The 21,340-nt window shown below is 43.2% G+C and overlaps 1 protein-coding gene across 2 annotated transcripts in view; it reads left to right on the top strand.

Annotated features, from left to right (window-relative positions):
- Positions 1-669: 669 nt before the first annotated feature.
- PPP2R5A (protein phosphatase 2 regulatory subunit B'alpha) overlaps positions 670-21,340 on the top strand; it is a 46,849-nt gene continuing 26,178 nt past the window's right edge. The window contains exons 1-2 of one of the 2 annotated variants that reach the window (XM_030499991.1): positions 670-1,658; positions 20,145-20,341. In XM_030499991.1, coding sequence (XP_030355851.1) covers positions 1,508-1,658; positions 20,145-20,341 — 348 coding nt within the window. In that variant the 5' untranslated portion in view covers positions 670-1,507. The remainder of the gene's footprint in view (positions 1,659-20,144; positions 20,342-21,340) is intronic. The other variant, XM_030499990.2, reaches the window with a different exon arrangement.

Raw genomic sequence — 21,340 nt, 5'->3', positions numbered from 1 at the left:
CACACCCCGCCGGCGGCACAGGAACCCAGCGCACCGGGTGCGCCGGCAGGGTGGAAGGGGAAACACAAGGCACCCGCCCCGCCAAGGCGGCACGAAGCGCCTCCGCCCGCGGCTAAACGCCCTCCTCGCAGCTCCCCCGGGCGGAGCAGCGCCCGCCCGGCTGCTAACGGCTTGCGGAAAGCTCCCAGCAGCCGCCAACGGACACCGGAGCACGGACACCGGAGCCGGGACCCCCCTCCCCGCCGCCGGCCGCCAGCGACCGGTCCCGGCCCCCGCGGGCAGAACCAGGCCCTGGCCGGCTCCGAAATAGGGGGGGGGGCCCGCAGCTGCGCGGCGACGTCACGCGCCCCGTGTCCCCGCCCCCCAGCGCGGATTGGCTGGCGCCCGCCCCACCCACTATCTCCACCCTTCCCCTTTGACCGTCACCCTGTAAGTCCCGCCCACCGCTCCTCCCCTCCTATCGATTGGACAAGCCTGCTGTCAATCACGCCGCCTCAGCTCCCGCGTCCTGCCCAAGCCCCTGAGCGAGCAGATGGATGGGGGGGGGGGGTGTCCCGCCATCCTCTCTTGTCATTGGCTGTCCCGCGCCGCCAATCATCCAGCGCCGCCACTCCTCTCGCCCCTTCTTGCCCCTTTCGCGGTGGCCCCGCCCCGTCCCTCTCCCTTCCCTCCTCCCCTCAACTCCGCTCGCTCCGCCAAGTTCCGCGGCCCCGCGCCCGCCGGCTCCGGGGCGCTGCGGCTGCGGCGGGCGGGCACCTCGCGGCGGCCCCCGGCGGAGCTCGGAGCAGGCAGGATGACGGCGGAGGCGCGGGGAGCACCCGGCGGCAGTTGAAGGCAGAGAAAAGGGGCGTGTGGAAGCCGAGCAGCGGGGAGTGGAAGCCGCCTCTCGCGGCGAGCTCGGCCCAGGGGCGATTCCGGCCCATGACAGCGGGCTCGGCGCGGGCGAGCCCGGCTGAGGGGGACGCGGAGAGAGCGAGGCGAGAGCGGGGCAGCGGCTTCCCCGAGCCCGGCCCGCGGCGGGTCGCGCCGCGCCTGCCCTGAGGAGAGCGGGAGCCCCGGTCGTGCTCCCCCCCTCCCCGCCCGCCGCGGGAAAGTTTGGCGCCCGCCCGCCCGCCCCGCGGAGCGGAGTTGTCGCTGGGTTGGTTTGTTTGTTTTTCCCTTTCCTCCTCCCCTCCTTCCGCTCCCCCGCCGGCCGCCGCTCCCCCCCCGCCTCCCCGGCAGCCGGCTCCGCGCCGAGAGGAAACGCCGGGGGAAGCAGGAACCGCGGAGCCAGGCAGCAGCCCGGACCCGGGAGCCTCCCCAGCGCCCGCCGCCAGCCCCTCTCCTCCGCTCTTGCCGTCCGTGCGGTGTGCGCGGGCAGGGGGACGGGGGTTTGGCGTTCTCTTGGATTCTGTGGGGGTTTTGTGGTTTTTTGTTTAAGCCCGTTTTTTGGCCGCCCGCTTCTCCCTCCGCTTTAATATATGCTTCTGGAGAGCGACGTCCCCCCGCGCCGCCTCACCGCCCAGCCATGTCGGCGGCCATCTCTGCCGCGGAGAAAGTGGATGGCTTCACACGGAAATCGGTGCGCAAGGCTCAGAGGCAGAAGCGCTCGCAGGGCTCCTCGCAGTTCCGCAGCCAGAGCAGCCAGGTGGAGCTCTCGCCGCTGCCCCAGCTCAAAGGTACCTGTCAGCCGTCCTTACCCCCCCACCTCGTCTCCTGCACGCCCCAGCCCTCCGGCTACAGGTGCCGGTGCCCTCGGCCGCCCGGGGCTGTGTTCTTCTGACACCGCTCGCCGGCCCCGCGCTGCCTTGTGGCCGCCTGCGCTGCCTTGTCCTCTCCCCTGCACCCTCTGCCCTTTAGCCGTGTCCTCCTCCGCTCCCGGTGCTTTCCAGGGTGCTTCCTCTACTCGTATAAGTAGGTGTTGTACAGGTTGGTTCTCCTTTACTGCCCCAGGGACTGACTCCACTAACTCGCCACCCTTTTTCTGGGTAGCTTAGGAGGAAGCGTAGGGCGGGCAGGTTTGCTTTTTGAGGGCTTTCTAGGGGAAATGTGGACGGTAAGTTGAGTTCAAGAGTGCAGGGAATCGAGCTCCTAAACCTAGGAGTGAGTGGTGGCTCCTCCCACGGGGGGACTTTGCAAAGAGGAACTCTGTGCCTGTGGCATAATATCCTGAGTTACCGGAGAGAGTTAGTGTTTGGCGTCTTGGTCCCTTTCCATCACTTTTGGGTAGTAGTTGAATGGCGTTTTGGCTTATTTTAATGATCAGGAGTTGCCTCAGAGGCCTTCTCCTGCATAGAGCTGTACTGGGAGCACTCGCAAGTGAATGGAAGCTGTAGATGCTGGCACTGCTGACAGTGAAATAGATAGTGCAGGTTTTGTCCTTTGTACTGGAGCTAAAATCTGAAAAGACTCAGTTCTTTAGATTAGATTACAAAAATGAACTGGAAGTTGATTGCAACCTTTGAACATCAAAATAAATTTACAGGTATTTCTTCTTTTAAAAATTACAAAAGTCTTTATTAGGCAGAGAATATAAACTTGTTATTAAAGTATTTGACAGGGACTTGGAAAATAAGGGAGAGAGATTACCTTAACGAGACCCAGCACAGTAATTCGACTTCCACAAGTGTTAAAGTCTCACGGTTTTTGAAGCTGCATCATATGATGGTGGAAAAAGTCTGATGACTGGCAGCAGATATCCAAAACCTGAATTAAATAGAGCAAACTTAAAAATATTCCAAGATACTGCGTATTTTTGTTTTCCTGTTTGATTTTTATGGCTTCTACAGCCATGTCTGTAGTATTTCAAGACTTTCGTTTTTCCCTACTCGTGAGTGGCAGAGGTACACGAACCATAAAACTGGCTATTGGCAGAAATGTTGTTAAACACAGATAAGCTTGGGCAGGAGAAGAACAAGGGGAGTTTTGGGGGCTTTTTAGCGTGTTTGTTGTAGCAGCTTTGGGTGTTACTTTTAGCAACAGCAGGGGTGTTCTTGCTGCCTGTTTTGGGCTTGCTTTTCTCTCTGAAGTTGTGTCCTGTGTCGGTGCACTCATTTGATTTGGGGGATTTGTAACGAGAATAATCTGTTTCAAATAAAGATTTAGTTCCTGCCGTCCACGTGCTGCTTTGACAGTGTATTTTCCTCAGAGAGCATTTTTATAAAACAACACTTGAGACCTTGTAAAAGCACTTGGTAAATATTGCACATAGGTGGCAGGCTTCAGAAAGTTTGAGTCCTGATCCAGCAAACAGTTAAAGATACGTACTTTATGCAGGGAGTAATTCCAGCTTCAATCAGCAAAATGTCCAAGTTTACATTCTTTGCTGAGCTAGGACTTCAATATTAAATTTGTAACTCCATATGATTAAGTCTTACAGTTTTGCGAGTGTGGTTTTACAGCTTTTTACTTCTAATACAGAGAAATTTTGCATGGCATCAGCAGCTCAGATGTTTGGAAATTTGAGGCCAGAAACTATCAGAGGAATTTCTTCAGTTAGGCAGAATTTTATAGTGGTTTGAGTTGCCTTAAGTTCTTAAACGAAAATCACAACTGTTTTTATGCTTATGATTTAGACACTTGTCCTGGAAACCTGCTTCAGAATGTAAATTGTGGGCAAAATATGCTTTTATGAGTTATAATATCCAGTTGTCAGGAAGTCAGGCAGCACTATTCCGCATGTGTTCTCCCTTGGGTTTGTGATGTTAGATTTGACCTGAACATAGCTATAGACATAGGATGATTCCTCTCCATCTGCCTTATTTTTCTTCCTTTTCTCTCTTGAACCTCCCCTGCCTCCCAAACCAAAAAAGTGTCTAGGAAAGGAAGTGTTTGCTCTTTCTATACATTTGTAAACCATTTTGTTCTAATCAAGGAAAGATGAAGCTTTGCTTTAAAGTTGGAATTCAGTAATAGTTGTGATGCTGCCACTGTGGTATCATCTATGGCACAGTAGACAGTGTTCTGACAGGGGCTGTGAAGTACAGTCATTATACTGATGCCTAAGGGTGCTCAGCATGCACTTAGGAAATTAGATGAAGACTTTTTGCTTTTCCAGGTATGTTCTAATAAATGGTTAAATCTGAGGTGTTTGAAGCCTGTATTGGGAGAAAAGTAGTGGTTTGTAGCTGAAAAAGCAGGTGGGTGTTAATCTGCTGTAAAATCTTTCATCTTGTTTATGGTTACTTTTTTCATCACTTTTCAGAAACAAATATTCTAAATGAAATATAAAACTCCCCAATGGGTTTGTGAGACTGGCCTAAAATACTTGCACGGATTTTAGTGGAAGGAGAGATGTTCCAAAAGAAAAAGTACTCATCCACTTTAAAAATTACCTTCTTGCGTAGATAATGTTGTGGGTATTTTTGCCCCTTTATCAAGGGACTGTTGTTTGTTTGGCACTGAAATGGCCAGATCAGATTGTGTAACACGCTTTTGTAGTTGTGGTGTTGGAAAGCCTGTAGACAGATTATCTTAAAAGTACATATTTCTGGACTTAATCGTCCTGCTGCTGTGGATGACCAAAATGCCTTAATTTGGCTGCATAGTGTATCACTATGAGGAGAAGAAATCTATCTGTAACTAGTAGGGGACAGTCCCAAATAGTAGGTGAATTTCTCTTCAGAGGTTTTGTTGGGGAAGTGAGATTGAGATGAGGGGTAGCAAGATTGTGTGTTAGTTATTAACGTTCAGGTTATTTATTGTATGGGATTATAGCTATCATTTTAGCTAGAAGCTCAGCAAAACCTGCTTGATGTCAGAATGCATACAATAAATTAGCAATGTGTTCTTCTGTTAAGCAGGTTTCTTATGCGTTTGTTATTCAGGAGAGTGTCCATTTTACTGTATTCTTTAAAAGCTGAAGAAGAAATAACTGAAGACCCAATGACAGCATTTAAAATGTTAAACCTGTTAAAAGTTGAAGTTACTTTTTCCCCATCTCCTTTTCATTGTTACTTTCTAGTTTACATCATACAAATCCTTTGAAAAATGTACAGCCAAAATAACAGCAGGATTTTATCACTCTATGGGCAATGCTGAGTGTTGACTTTAAAGAAATCTGGCAAAGGAACTGTTATTTTTAACATCTTCAGAAGTAATTTTGTCTCAATAGCAAGTTGTTTCAAAGCAAGACTGCAAGAGCACGTGCAGTTACCTTCATTTTTTGACAAAAGAGGTGCAGCTTGACCTCGGAGCTTGATCTGACTCAGTGCAGTAAAAGTATGCATACTTGTTTCTATCACTTCTGGGTGAAGCAGCATGTAAAAATACAGGTGGAAATGGTGAATAGAAAGCCCAACTTGTTGCTTTTAGTACTGTTAATATGGTCTGTCAGGTTGTAAAGTAAATAATACCTTTTTCTTTTCCCCTATGTACCAAACATGTCAAGTGCAGCTGGAATGAATAAACGCTTCCTGATGCCTTTCTGTGATCTTCTCAGTAGTGAATATCCATTTGGGAACATGCATGTCACCACAGGCTTATTTACTATATCATGCAAACAAATATACTGTATCGGCAAACAAATACATTTAAAGAAATTCTTAGTATTTGCTTCCAAATGAAACTGTCTCCCCACAGAGAAATCTCTGGCCCTTACAGCAGAACAACTGGAAAGTGGTCCAAAAATCCATCAGCCATAGGCAAGTGATGGTTATAATGACCTCTGTGGGGCTGGGGAAGTGGTGAAGTACCCTGGAATAAGACATATTTAAGGCAGCCTTCCAGTGTGTATTTTCAGCATTGAAATATGGAGCCTAAAATGGGTGTTAACAATAGTATTTTCGTTACTTAACCCCTTGAGAGAGCTTGGTGGGTTTTGGCTGAAAACCAGGTGCTGTGTTCAGGCTAAGCTTGTGGGGGAATATTCCAGGAAGGCCTAACAAGCTTGCTTATGGGTAGAATTTTAATGTTGTTACATCTATCAGGGTCAGTTCAGACCTTCAACTTTGACAAGTTTGAGTCACATAGTTTGTGCTTGAGTGACAAAAATAAGCAGGGTTAAAAACAGCTGAGAGGAATTCTCTTCTCATGTTAAATTGCCTTTGTTCCCCAAAGGAAAATGTGCTTCGAAATTTTAGGATGGTTTTACTTTTACTACAGCCTTAATACATTTTTGTGCAATGTCAGTTTGCTGTCTCAGATTTGCACTTTTTTGTGTATCCCTTGTGCTTCATTGTTATTTCCTCTCCTGTAGTCCCCCATCCTCTACCTTTTGTATTCAACATCCCTTGCAACAGCAATCTTCTCGCAGGAGCGTTACCATAGGAGAAAGAATCTTTGTTTCAGACAAAGTATGAGGGTGTTCTGTGAGGAATTTAGGTTTAACTCTTATGTATAATCTCAGCAGGGCATACTATAAGGCAGTCAAAACTTCTGATTACTGAAGTTGCAGTCTTGAGAAACGGAGAACCTGTAATAGCCAAAAAAGCTTGAAGGTTGTTTTTTAATATTCTAATGTAGTTCCCTGTTTGATTTTACTTTTTTCTATATTAAGGAACTGTTCCTAGTTTATGGAGTGGAACATTTAGTCTTTAATTCTTAACAAATCGACCTTTTTTATCCTTAGACTTGAATTTTTGGTCTTAGAATATACTTCCATCAAGAGCAACTCCTAAATATAGAGCCTATTGACAGTCTTCACATGAACTTTTCTATTTAAATCTTTCACATCTTCTGTGTGCCAGCTTAGGATCAGATTTCTTTTTCCATATTCGTTGCTTTCTAGTTTAGGCAGATATTAGTTTTGCAGGTGCTGAACTTAATGGTAGTTGCTGTAGGACATACAAATAGAATTGCTTTATTGCTCCACGCTATCTGGTCAAAAGAAGATTACTTCAATCTACAGATTTATTTGTGGGTGTGTATATATATATATATTTAAGTATCTATCTATCTAAAAAACATTCAGTGTTTTTGAAAAGGTGTGATACCAACAGTTCTGGATAGATTAATACTGTATATCAGCATAGAGGGGGTGTGTGTTGTGTTCTTATGAAAAAAGGCCCTGCCATTGGGAAGGGTATAACATTTACCTTCTATGCCATTGTAGTCCTGACTCTTGGTTTAATCTAGCAGGCTAAAATTATATTTATAGTCGCACAACAGTGTGTGGATTTGGAAGGTTGAACCACAGCCAAACCAGATGAATAGGTAGTAAATAATGTCTGTTTTATAAGACTTCTGCAGCAAAATGCTCTGTTACAAACTAGACTGACAGTGACAGCTTCTCTCTAATATCTGAATCACTGATTTTTATCAGAGAGTCACTGAACTAGTTACTGTGAAGTTTTGTGGAGGTCATGGCCAATGAAGTATGTTGTCTACAGGATGCCTATTTCATAGTATACTTTTGCCTTGAAGGCAGAGCTCCTCGTCGTTAAGGTCGCGCACAATTTTCGTTCACAAGACCTTATTCTCAGCTGCTTACAGCATTGCTAAACCGTTTGGACTGAAGTTTTCCATGCCAAGTATGGACAGTTTGATTTGGAACTGTTCCTCAGACTAATTTTCTTAGTTTCAGCAAAAACAATTCGAACTGCTTCTAAGACTAGAAGAAAGAGAAAATGTCTAGTGTCAATATTCAGAAAAAAAAAGATTAAAAATAAAAAGAGAGGGACTCTTCATCAGGGACTGGAGCGACAGGACAAGGGGTGATGGGTTCCAACTGAAACAGGGGAGGTTCAGGTTAGATCTAAGGCAGAAGCTCTTCTCTGTGAGGGTGCTGAGGTGCTGGCACAGGGTGCCCAGAGAAGCTGTGGCTGCCCCATCCCTGGCAGTGTTCAAGGCCAGGTTGGACACAGGCTTAGGTGACATGGTCTAGTGTGAGGCGCTCATGGCAGGGGGTTAGAACTGGATGATCTTAAGCTCCTTTCCAACCCAAACCATTCTATGATTCTAAAAAAGAACTGTCTTGAGGCTTAATGTTTGCTGTACTTCAGGGCTTAGCACATAGTTCTTGTTGAAGATGCATCCAGTTTGGTTCAAATTTCCAAACATTCTCAGTAGCTGTTGCAGGTCAGTAGCAAGACTGATGATTCAGTATCTACTGTGCTATTCTGTATAGATACTTCAGGATCTACTGAAGTATCTATCCTGAAGGCAAGCTACTCTCACCTACTGTGCTGTGTGAGGCTGCTGTGCATGGCTTTTCTTTGGTTTTCTTGCCTGTAATACTGCTAGGCACAGCAGCTAAGTGTATGGAAAACTTGTATTTTTCTGCAAGCAGGAACCCAGAAATGTGTTACGGGTGAGGGGATAGTATGGAAGTGGTGGGCTGGTTAAAGAAGCTTGAGTGGAAAAAGACTGCAGAAGCTACCTCCTCTCCAGTAGCTGTAGTAAGCTCAGTATTTAGAGTCTCAGCATTCCTCTTGGCCGTGAAACTTACTGGAACTGTTTCTTGTCATACTCTCTTCTAGTTTCTAGTTTCTTCATAGTTTTCCCTTGCAACCATGGTTTTTGAACTTCCCATGGTCTTCCTGAAATTTTATGGGCTCAGGGCTTTTATTCTGTACATCAGGAGTTGATTGCAGATGAGTTGGCTCACAAAATGAGAGTCTTTACTTGAGAATTTAAAAACTAGGAGAACATAAATGCAGCAACCATGAGTAGCGCATGAAATTCACTTTCACTGTTGAGTAATACTGCTTCTGGCTACTACATGTTTGGGGAGGAGAGGGAAAGTGAAGCTGAGAAAGGCCAGTGAAATGTAGATGCATGATACTAGGCCTTAGTATTTTAAGGGTATGGAGGCTATGGGAAGAGACAGCAGTCTGATCAGAATTGTAGCCTGCTAAAGCAGCAGTATGTATTGATGCTGTGAATATGGTGAAAGGAAAAGGCTATGCTTGGTGACATTGGTAGCTTTTGTCAGCTTCATGGGTAAGATAGGGTTCAGGAGAGAAGTAAGAATTTTGCTGTGGAGCTGGGAGGTCAGGTGTGAGTAACAACAAAACTGCTATTTGCACATGTACATTCAAGATGTTCTAATTCTAGTAAGTGATTTTTAAACCCTTAAGAATTGAAGACACTAAAGCTACTCCCTACCAGAGCAAGAAAACTTTCAGTATGCTGTACAGATTTGCTTTTTCAAAGTACTGACTGAAAGTTTATACCCAAGACCATCACACACCTGGAGAGTTGTCAAGCTGTGGATAAGAGGCAAAAACAGCATTGTAGATCTCAGAAGAACAGAAAGAGGAGGTGGGGTGAGTAAGGGTAGAAAAGGGCAGTGTAGCGTGGTCCAGTGATCTGAAGGTCCTTTCCAACCCTAACTATTCTATGATTCTGAAGAAGAGCAGGAATGAAAGTCACAGCAATTTGTCTGAATATGAAAGGGGAAACAGCTTGATTTCTGCTCTTGCTGTATTTGAGAACTAGCGTAAACAAGGCAACTTTCAGAAGTGATTTAATAGGTTACTTTGGCTCTGTAGGCGGTTGGGCCTTTAAAAAATAAATCCACAGTTTTTATTTTCTTAATGTCTCCCCAAGTAAAATTCTGTGGGGAAGTGTAGGGGAATAAAATGGATTTAAAAAGAAAAAGAAGTTCCAATTTTAGTGTAATTAAGTAAAGCTTTTGGCAAGCGTATGATGTTTCTCATTCAAAATCCTATGCTGAAAGTATGGCATACATGAAGTCTCGTTAAGCAGCATAAATTTTGGTTCCACTCTGCTGTGACAGCAACAAATGATGAGACTTGAACTTAGATTTAGAATTCTAGACGTGAAATCAATTTGTGCACTTCAGCACTGTTGGATTCTGTAGGGAAACAGAATCCAGGCATTATTTTGAGATGCAAAACTCAGATGCAAATGTCAGAACACCCTAGAGAGGTGCAGGCTGGGTCCCACAGCACAGCCAGGAAGGGCAAGGACTGGTGATTTATATTGCTGTGTATTTTCCCTTAAGAGTAGGAAGCAGGAGCAAAATAAACTCAGTACATCAAAACTGTGTATGTTCAGTTTAAAAACAGCCAAGAGATTTTGCCAAATGGGAATATACTCAAGTGTAGGATCCCTCGTTACTGAATACTTCGTGTTTACAGGTTTTGATAGAAAGAACTCTTAGAGTAGGATTAAAATTGATGAGAAAAGTAGCTCAACCTTTTATTCAGGAGGGTAAATGTTCAAGTGAAGTGGGTGAAGACATCCTGCAAGTGCCTGAATATTTGTCTGCTGAGGATGGTGTAGTCCCATTGAGGTCAGTGGAAGTGGGGTCACTGAATGCAGCAGAGGCAGGATTTCACCTGTGATTCCAGTCGAATTTAATCTCAGTTCTTCCTACCGTAACACTTACTATAAAGTACCTCATCTGCCTCACAAAACTGAAAATTAAGAAACACTGGTTTAGCCAATTCATAAAGTACCTATTTATCTGAGGAATTAATCCATTACCTGTAACTTCCCCCTGGATTTACAGAGAGATTCAAGGGCAGAGGGATTTTTTCCCTTGGCTTTTGAAAAGCCAGATTGCACGTTTCCTCTGGCACAGATTTCTTATTAAGTTACTTCCCTATACATCCCCTTCACACATTTAAGTGCTACATGAACTGCAAAGTGAGGTTCTGTACTTCTCTGAAGTATTGTTTAGCAGCAGCTACCCCTGGGTTTCAAATAAAAGGTATTTTTACATTGCACAGCACTGATTTTGCCATGTGAAAACGACATGAGTGTTTCCTCAGTTTCTGGGAAAACACAAACTTGATTTGTAATGTTGACTTGCATTTCCCAGTGTGATGTCAAACCGGAGCAACTTCAGCATCTTATCCAAAATGAATTTTATGCTTCAGGAAGGTGAGGAAATGATTGGGGAAGAATACAAGTTAATATATTTAAAAACAATATCCCAGACTAGGTCCACTTATGGCATACTTATCAATGCTCTCTCGTTATAAAATACCACCATTTCAGTCAGACAGGAGTTTGGCAGTTGACTTAACAAAAAGGGAACTGAAATCGAAATACAGTTTCTGTCCTTTCAAGCTTAAAAAGTGCAAATCAGTTTGGTTTGGTTCTTTGGTTCTGGTCACGTGAAGTGTTGATGTTCCTGTGGCTAGAGAAGGGCTTTGGTACAGCGCTGTGTAATGGGTACTGAGCTGCAGTTTTGGCTGAGTCTGTGTGGCACACAACCTTGTCACCTGCTTTTCAGCTGTCTTTATCTCCTGGTGTAATGTACATAGAGACTACTACAGCTGTTGGGGTTGGAGCAGTAAAATAAGGAGCAGAGCTGTTCAGATGATTCTTCTTCTAATTCTTAGCAGGGTAAACGTGAAACAGTTCATGGAGTCCACCTTGTGGCAACCTCTGTAGCCTCTTTCCCTTTCTATGGAGTCCTCTGGGTCTTGGAGCTGGTTCATTTTCCTGGTGCATGAAGGAGTTAGTGGGAGTAGCGGATTGTTGTGTACCAGCCTCTCTGTGGGGGCTTTCAGCTTGTAGCTAATACAGTCTATCCCGGGTTAGACTTTAAAGAGAGGACGTGTTTATGTACCCAGGACTTTTTCACCTTTGTTTGCCCTCTTATTAGGAGGACTTCTTGAAAGCATGTGTGTTTTACCATAACAAAAACCTGTGTTGCATTTCAGTATGCTATTTAGGAGTTGTGTTTTCTGTTTTGGGAAAGCGGGTTGAACTCTCAGGTGTTTGTATCAACTTTGATAATTTTAAGTTAAAGGTTGCCATCTATCCCATATTCACATCTTCTGAGAGAGAATTTCCCAGTCCAGAAATCAGTTACTCTCCCCTCTTTCCCAGTTTAATGACCTGGCTGTGCACGTTAATTCTGTGATAGGATTTATCACTATTTCCTTAAAGAGACAGGGTGCCTATTTCTAAGATCATTAATACACCTTCATCAAGCCAGTGTAACCACTGTTTGGGCTAATGTCTTGCATGTAGGAGAGAATCATAGAATAGCTTAGGTTGGAAAGGACCTTAAGATCATCCAGTTCCAGCCCCCTGCCACAGGCAGGGACACCTTCCACTAGAGCAGGTTGCTCCAAGCCCCTGTGTCCAACCTGGCCTTGAACACTGCCAGGGATGGGGCAGCCACAGCTTCTCTGGGCACCCTGTGCCAGCGCCTCAGCACCCTCACAGGGAAGAGCTTCTGCCTTAGATCTAACCTGAACTTCCCCTGTTTCAGTTTGAACCCATCACCCCTTGTCCTGTTGCTGCAGTCCCTGATGAAGAGTCCCTCTCCAGCATCCTTGTAGCCCCCTTCAGACACTGGAAGCTGCTCTGAGGTCTCCACGCAGCTTCTCTTCTCCAGGCTGAACAGCCCCAATGTTCTCAGCCTGTCTCCATATGGGAGGTGCTGCAGCCCCTGATCATCCTCGTGGCCTCCTCTGGGCTTGCTCCAACAGCTCCATGTCCTCCTTATGCTGAGGACACCAGCACTGCACACAGTGCTGCAAGTGGGGTCTCACGAAAATAGAGGGGCAGGATCACGAAGCTCTCAGAGTCTCTGGTTATATTTAAGATAGGCCCATCCTGGCATTAAAACTGCTTGATGGTTTTGAAATAAAGACAGCAAATACAGTAGCAGTGTTTGCCAAAACAAGAAATGAATGCACTGGGGAGCGTAACAGTTGGCTTACTGTGGAAGAAAGCTGCTTTCAAATACAAGAGGAGTAGCATAGTGGGTTTTGAAAACATACACTTTGGCTGTGTAAGAAGTGAAACTTCTTTGCCTTTTGTGATAAACACAGTATCACTGAACAACACAGATTGCTCAACTCCTCAGTGCTTCCACAGCCAGCACTGATTCAGCTGTGTCAGGTCATTGGACAATATTCTTACTTTCTACCTTTCTTGTTCTTGCATGCAGCTGAATCTCAGTTAGATTCTGAACTGGTGCTGTGCTCTTGAGGAAACCTGTGTCTTGGTGGAGTTTGTTAAGGATGACTTTGGGGTATTTTACGTTCTGATTCCAGTCATTGGTATGTTTGAGGTTTTTGGTTGTTTAAGGAATCAATGGTGCTTTAATTCTCCTTTTTCAGAAAGCATGGTAGAAATGAGGTGAATTGGGGCAGACCTGGTTACTAGAGGCTTACTATCTTTTTGAAGACCAAGAGAATAACTTCTGTTACTTCTTGCATCTGACTGCATGTTGTTTTCTGTAATTAGAGACTAGGAAATAAGCTATTGATATGAAAGCACTTCAGCAGGGTACTTTCTTACTATATAAAGTGTCTTGGTTGACTCAAATCTTCATGAAAATCAGGGGATTTAATGTGGTGGTAGCTGGAAATTCTTAACTATGAGATTATAAGAAAGCTTGGAAGGTGGTAGAAACGATCGAGATAAGACACCTGCAGTTTCCCATCACTGCAAGGAGTCATGGCCCAGCATTTGTGACAGATGTTGGTAGATCAGCATAGGCTTTTCAAATTCAGGACTGATTTGTTAAGGTCAACTGCTGGCCACGTGGAGTGGCAGATGTGAGACTGTCTGAACAAACAAGATCTGTTACTGGATGGAAGAGAGCTTTCCAGGAGTGCTTTCAGTAAACAGCTTCATATTATCTATAGCCTCGCCTTTGTGACTTCATAAATACCTTTTCTCCTTTCTTCATTTTTTCCCCGCTTTCTTCTTTTTTCCCTTTTTTCTTTTTTCCCTCCCTTTTCCCTTGGCATGTATCACAGAATTAATCTTAAATCCAGAATATTCTAATGAGAAAATGTTCTGATTTCTTACCAATTTCAAAAGCAAAATGGAGATTTACTTGGATCATTTTTACCAGGTTGTTTGGTTTGGGCACTTTTAATTTGACTTTGCACAGCTGGTTGGAGAAAGGTGTGTATTAACTTGGATAAACCATGTGTTACAGGGGCAGCTGAGCAAGTAGGGTGTCACAGTGTATGTTTAAAGTACTGTTCATCTTAGTGCAAGTACTGGATCTCTCAGTGCAAGTCCTGCCTGACCACCATCTGCAGAATAGTTTACCTGTAAGTGGAATCATAGAATAGTTTGGGTTGGAAAGGACCTTCAGATCATCTGGTGCCATGGGCAGGGATGCCTCACACCAGACCATGTTGCCCAAGGCTCTGTCCAGCCAGGCCTTGAACACTGCCAGGAATGGAGCATACACCACTTCTTTGGGCATCCTGTTCCTTATATCTAACCTGAACTTCCCCTGCTAAAGTTGTTTGAACCCATTACCTCTTGTCCTATCCCTACAATTCCTGATGAAGTGCAGCAGCAGCTCAGCTCTGCTCCTTATCTTGGATTGCTCCTTTGCAGTCCTTTTGCTTTCTGAAATGAGGTGGTTAGTATCAGCACACAGGTCCTAGACAGGATTGACCAACATGCCTTCTGTACCTTTAATTCTGTGCCAAGTTTTGTTTTGGTTCTCTCCTATATGTAGTATGAATTTCCTTGTAGCCTGGTGTTTGAGATTATTATTCTGCTTTGTTGTCTACCAAACTCCTCTCATGAACAAACATACTACTGTGTACAGAGTTGGATAATTTTTAAGGTGCATAATGTTGTTCTATCTGACCTGGAAAGTCAGAGCTCTGTTGACTGAAAACACACAGAGGAACTTACTCAGCCCTTTGCAGAGTTCAGCTGTAGGCTTTGGGGTAACAGGTAACTTGAAAATACATGCGATTAAACTCCGAATGGAGGGAGAGGGGGAAACCTACAGCCCTGGTCTATTAAGAAATGGTACTTATTCCTTAGGGTTGCAAAGTTTTTCTGCATGGAAGACCTGAAAATACTGGTGACAAAACTCCTTGGATACCTAAGGTGCTGCATGAGTACTCATCTGAGTAGCCCCACTAGTTTCAGTTGGGCTGCTGAGCTTCCAAAAGCTTCTCTTATGGGTGTATGGTGTTACTGCAGAATGTTAGAGACTACCAGTATAGCCAAGAATATTGTGTGATTTTTATACAGGGCCTACATTTTCCTTTAAAAAGCAACTTAAACAAAACAAATAATTCAAAAAAACCCATATAACCCAAAATTTATTGTTCAGAAAAGTGCCTAACTTAATGTGTGGGTAGGATTTTTCAGTTCTCATACCTCTAGAGTTGGGTGATATGGTTACAGAGGACACAGTGAACTAACGAACAGCTCACTGCAGCTGAAAGGAGTTTTTGCTCCCATCACTAATCTTGTGCCAGGGCACATCAGGCCCCTCCAGAAGCCATTTAACCTCCCTAATACAGCCATGTTATTGAGTTAAAGCAGCTCACAGAGGAGTCTGACAAGTTCCAGAGCCAGTGTTGAGGGATGGATGTGACTGGGAGCAGAGGAGGGGCAGAGAGGAATAAATGGCAAAGGGGTAGTGGGGCGAGACTTCTTTCCTTTTCATTGTCAGCCAACTATTCTGCTGCCTGTCAAGCTGAAGATGTAGACTTCTGAGAACCTGGAAACACTCTGTCTACATCAGTTCTAACATCAGTGGCATCAAAACTCCATTTCTTAATGGTTTACCATGCCTGTAACATAACCACTGACACCCAGATGCTGTGAGAGATCACAACAGTAATACACACAAAAATTTCCCAGGACAAAAAAAATCTTAAATTTAGGTTAAACAGGGCTCCCTACACTTGATTTATGTAGGCTGGGGCAGAGTTTACCAGACTAACCCCTTCCAGACTAATGGTATCTCTGAAAAGAGCAGGTTGTACAAGTGTTGATAATTCAGTGATGCGAAGAAATAAATAAAGCAAGCAAACAAACCCAAACACTTGATGTCTCACAGTAAAGTTCTCCTGTCTCCATGTCAGTGTTATGCCTTCATTCTGCTCTAGCACATCCCTCCACTCTTGAGTACAGCTGCATATAGTACAGTAAACGGAACAAGACAGCAAAGACTAAATGTTGATCTTCACATTGTGGAATATGTAACATAACCGTGGCGTGATCCTTGTCACGTATCAGTCCTTGCCTGTGTTTCAGTTTGTCAGGGAATTATGTAGAAGTGTAGGATTGCCATCTCTCCTTACCCAGGTTGCTGTAAGGAGAGATGCAGTACTTCATTCCATAAGAACACTGTCCTCTAAGTGTTGGAAAGGGCTGTGTGTGAACTGCTTTAAGAGAAAAATTTCCTGGTGGTTTCTTTGGCTTCTGCATCTTCCTGGGGTAGCTTTTTCAGGGAAAAGTAGAAATATTGAATTAGAGATATAAAAAAAAATAATAAGATGCTGGGAACTGGTTGCAGATGTTTGAGAGGGTTTATTTTCCATTGGCAGGGAAATATGGTATTTGAACTTCTAATTTGTGTAGTTGGGAGAGGGTGGTTTTGTGGACTCAGCTTCTGGCTCCTGCTACTGAAGCAAGGATTACGTTAGGTTCTCTGGCTTTGTACAGAAGATCTTGGGAAAACAATTCCGTTGAGAAAGGAGAAGAATCTATCTTTTCCTTTCAGGAGAAGGGCCTGTAAACATAAGAGATAAATATAGTGGGAAAGACGTCAATGTAGTCCCCTGGCTGGTGATACGGTGGTGTTTGTCTCTCCAGTTACATGCTAGGGAGGTAGCTCTGCGATTGTGAACTCTCTGTTCCTGTCTGTGTTTTGTTTGGGCCCTCCCTGAAAGAAATTCATCTTTTAACTCAACATTCAATGCTTGGACTTGGATTGGTGACCTTAGAAATTTGAAAGCATTCAATTTGCAGGCAAATCTGTGCAATCAGACAGTTTTAATGTTTCGTAACTTCTGCTCAGGAGGAACTTTGAGTCAACTTGTTTGTCACTTTTTATCCTTTGATATTGTGGCTCTTGTCAGGTTTTTGTAAATGGTAGAAACAGTCTGGTAGATTCCAGTATTATGAAGGACAGTGATCAAACTGTTTTCAGCTGTTACAAACTTTTTACCATGTATTGCAGAAATGCCCAGAGACATTGAATATCCTTAGAAAGAGGCATGGTTAAAGTGGATCATACTTCACAGCAACTCTTTTGGTGTCAGATGGAAATCGGTGTCTTTAGGATTTCCTACCACATGATTAAGAATCAGCTTTCTCTGCCTGCCTAAAAATCTCATTATTACCTTCCCAAGGACTTCAGATCAACTTACAACCAGCTTCTCAAGGAATGGAACAGTGGATTTAAAGAATTTCCTAAATCACACTTCTGTTGAGCAGCATCTAGAAAACAAAGATGAGGCAATTGCATTTCTATCACTTGGAACAGATGATGTGCAGACTGTTTTCTGAGGTGTGCTTTAGCATATGATACTCTTCTAGATAGGATGAAATGCTTTTGTTTGTTTTTTCCTGCTTCAGGCTTCCTTATGGGTTTGGGTTTTTTCCCCTTTCCTCCTTCTGAGCCTACATTATCCTCTGTGGTCCTTAGGATATTTAGGGTATTTGAAGAGAAGCAGTTATCTTGAACTTCAGATGTATGGTGTAAATCTTGATAGGTATTAAATTGAAACTGGTTTTAAAGTCATGCCACAGGTTGTTATACTGCTAAAGCTAAAAGCTCTGGTGTGATGCACTTATGGTGCCACAGGTCATTTTATTCGTAGAACTGGGATAAACCATTGCAATATGATTTTACTGTGGTGTAGGCTTGTGTAGCTTCTGTTGTGCTGGGATAGTGAGATGGTTAAATACAAGGCTGTAAAAGTTCAGAGCACTATCTAACAAACAGATCCTCCCAAATCACTTGGTAGTTCCCATGGTATCTCTGATAACATTCCTGGGACAAACATGTGATGTGTCAAGAAGGGATTGAGCGCATGAAGACAGGTAGTGCTGGTACAACAGAGCTGGCTGGCTTATTGCCTGATTTATTACCACGGGTGCGCATAATTTTCATCTCTTGTAGAGGTCTTTATAATTCCCCTTACAAGTATGGCAAATGGATGTATGTGTAGGAGAAGATTTGCTTTGGTTTTGCTTTAAACGATAAAGGTAACAAACCAGATTAATGGGCAGTTTTTCATTTGAGAAAACATGTCTAGTTGAGATAGATCAGATTGCTAATGAAATGGACTGGTGATGCATGGCAGGAGAGATAGGATCTGTTACTCATATCTAACTGAAAGGGGCTAATGCAGGGGTTTCTTTGATATTCTGGGGAAGGGAATAAGTGATTAGATTATTTTGTCTGAATTCCCGTTATTTGCTTTTAACCCTAGATCTTTAGTCTGGTTTAACCCCTGCTAGGAGCACTCAGGTGCTGTCTGCTGGGAAACTTTGATTAATGACACGTCATCTTATTGAACATCAGCTAAATGCACCCAGCTCACTGCTGGGTTTTGGCACCTTGGAGTATAGTTAAGTTTTTGTAGGGAAGAAAAAGAGTAGGGTTGACTCCTGTTTGAGCCTGGCTGTCGTTGGAGCTAGTGTCAAAGAAAGCTGTCCTCCCTACGTTACTTCCTTAAATTAGGCATTTTGGATTTGATCCTCGGCATGTTGCTGTTGCTGCTTTGTTGCTGTGATACAATACTTACTCATGCCATCGGCTGTAGAGTATTAGATCTGAGCTGAAATGTTGTGTAACTTACAACTGTTTTCACAGCTGATGTTCATGATTTTGCACCTTTGTTGTTCTCTGAGTGAAATAAGCAGCTTGCAAGATCTTTATTCAAAAGAGAAATGGTGAAATGGCAGAATTAACATTCCAAAAGTATGAATTGTTCTTTGCAAGGGAATAGCAATTGGTAGCTTTTTCCCAAAAGCTCACTGAAGTTGTTCTGCTCAGTTCATAGGATCATAGCTGGGAAGGGGAGCACAATACAGTATTGTGGTGTTTGAACTCTCAGGGCAGAGTGAGCAGTTGGGATTACAGCAGAGGGGTTTCAGTCCATTTTAGCAATTACTTTTGCTTATGAGAACAAAGTCTATGAGATAATGACTGAATATTAAAACCACTGTTGACTGTTGTTGTTCCAGCTGCTAAATGGAAGCTGTTTGGGTAAGAAACTTGAGGAACTGGCATTATCAGAGTGAGTTATTAAATTTAAAACTCAAAATGAAGTTGGTTTAATAAGAATAATCCTAAAACAATCAGGAGAAGCAGGAGGTCTTTTTGTGGTTGGTTTAGATTTTGAAGTGAGACTTCAGATTTTTGCATACTCAGTGTTACAAGGCAATTGCTGCCTTCTTGTCTTGATAATGTCCTTATGATGACCAGCAGTGCTACTATCAGTACTACAGTGAATGCATGAAGCTGTAGGGATTAGTTGTCTGGTGACAGGCAGGTCTTGAAAACGCTTCAGAGGGAGAACATTCCGTTCTTGCAGATGAAATTAGAAATAATCTTTCACCAGAATAAGTGGAATCCCAACTGACTGATGGATGAGGTGATGTGATGTTGCTGGAGTGGCTTAGAACCCCAACAAACAATTAAAAACAAGAATAAAAGATGCGTTAAACCAAACCAACTTCTCAGTTAAAACCGTGGCTGCTTTTGTTGTGATCGTGCAAGTTTTGAACAGTTACAATATTTGGAGTGTACTGCACTTAATCCATCTTTTTGAGAGCTAATGTGAACTAATGGAGGAATTTTGCTTATCAGCTCAGAGAGAAGCTGCACTCTCAAATGAAAATGCCAAGTCATAGCCAAACACGTTGTCTTAATAGACCAAAAAAGCTGGAAAACCTGATGTGACTAAGATTGTGATAAATTAGTTAGACCAAAGCATGGAAATTCAGGGTTAATCCTTTTGAATTATTGGAGTTGATTCTTAAGGGAAACATTTATCACATGATGTCTAAAGTATGTGAAGTATTTTGTATTGGGGTAAAAAGACAAGGTTCCTTTAAAGCAGCTTTTGCAGTTTTTAAGCCAGGTTATATAATAAAGGATTAGGGAACAGAATGAGCCAAATCGCATGAATGGGAGGTTAGAATGATGCACTGCTGCTGTATATGACTTCTGATGAGAGTGACTTGGTACTTATTCATGTCTATATTTCAAATAAAGTTAATTCCGGAGCTCATTTTCCATAAATACATTTATTGCCGTATGTTTATTCATTATTTCTTGTATGAAACACAGGTTGAGAATAGTGAGTCATTCTCTAATATACTTAAACAGATGTTTTCAGTTTTGACAATATTGGTTTATTCATTTGCTGTCTATATAGAACATACTATTCCCCATAGTGAAAAACTGGTGGCTATGCAAATGTTAGCCAACGAAATAGATTTAGCAATTCAGACTTTGTTTCTCTGGACTTAACTGTTGGTTTTTGGTTTTTCTTTTATAGATGCCACCTTCAATGAACAGCAAGATCTTTTTTGTCAGAAGTTGCAACAGTGTTGTGTCCTCTTTGACTTCATGGACTCTGTTTCGGACCTGAAAAGCAAAGAAATTAAGAGAGCAACACTGAATGAACTGGTTGAATATGTTTCAACGAATCGTGGAGTGATTGTTGAATCAGCTTATGCTGACATAGTGAAAATGGTATGTAGAATGCCCATTATATTTTCAATGTTAATAAGATATCTTAATCAGTTTATGGCTCTGTTGGCATCTAACTCAGGCTTGCTGTTGGTTATTCTGCTTATGCAATATAGTATAATTCATGAATGATAACTTGGTCTAGAAGATTGCTTAGAAAGGCTTGTAAAAACAACTTGAGTTTTAATTAGCTGAGTTTTAATATTAGCTGAAATATGATGCATGCAGGTTAATGAAAATGAAAGAGCAGGTATATTGCAGATGCTTGCAGTTTGGCTAAGCTTTGAAGTTGTTCTCATTCAGAAAAAGGCAGTATTTCAGTGCTGCCTGTCTGTTTCAGAACGGCAGTGGAGTGAAGGCTACAGTTTTCTAGTAAAGATTCTTGTGGGTACTAGTGTCAACAGAAACGTTTATCAGTGTAGGGAAGCAACTCTAGTTTGTAAATACTTTCTAGGCCTGGCTGTTACTGTTTTGGCCTTGGAGAGCTGTGCTAGAGTAGTCTAAGTGGTTCGCTTGAGTTGTAAACCATGGGATGATTTATGCTGTGCAGTTTCTACCAATGGCTTGTTGAATAAGCAACAAAATATTTGTGGTTACTATCTGCTGGCTTTCCCAGGTGTGTTATATTCATTTTCGTGTGCTACCTAAGCGATGTTTCAGCTGTGCCTATACTCCATGTACAGGGAGCTCAGCTGAGGGACGTTTGATAATCATCTGGAATACTTGAAAACTGCCTCTTCTAGAAATGTTCAGTGTAGAAAGAATGTTGTTTAATGCCCGTGCATTCAGGCTAATGGTTCTCCAAACTTCAGTTAAGTTTACAGACATGCAACACTGACTTCAAAAGTAGCTGTCAGGAACGTAAGCAGACCAGCTCAAACATATGGCTTATGTCTTTTGTGGTTTTCTATACAGTGCAAGCTGGTTTTTTCTTCAAGGGTTTTTGCTGGGTTTTGTTTGGTGGCTTTTGGTCTTGTTTGCTTTCGGTGAGCAGCTGATATC

This window comes from Strigops habroptila, chromosome 10 (genome assembly GCF_004027225.2).
Source record: "Strigops habroptila isolate Jane chromosome 10, bStrHab1.2.pri, whole genome shotgun sequence".
NCBI classification, from domain to species: Eukaryota; Metazoa; Chordata; class Aves; order Psittaciformes; family Psittacidae; genus Strigops; species Strigops habroptila.
Note: the sequence above shows the minus strand (reverse complement) of the source record. Positions and strands in the feature narration are given on the sequence as shown.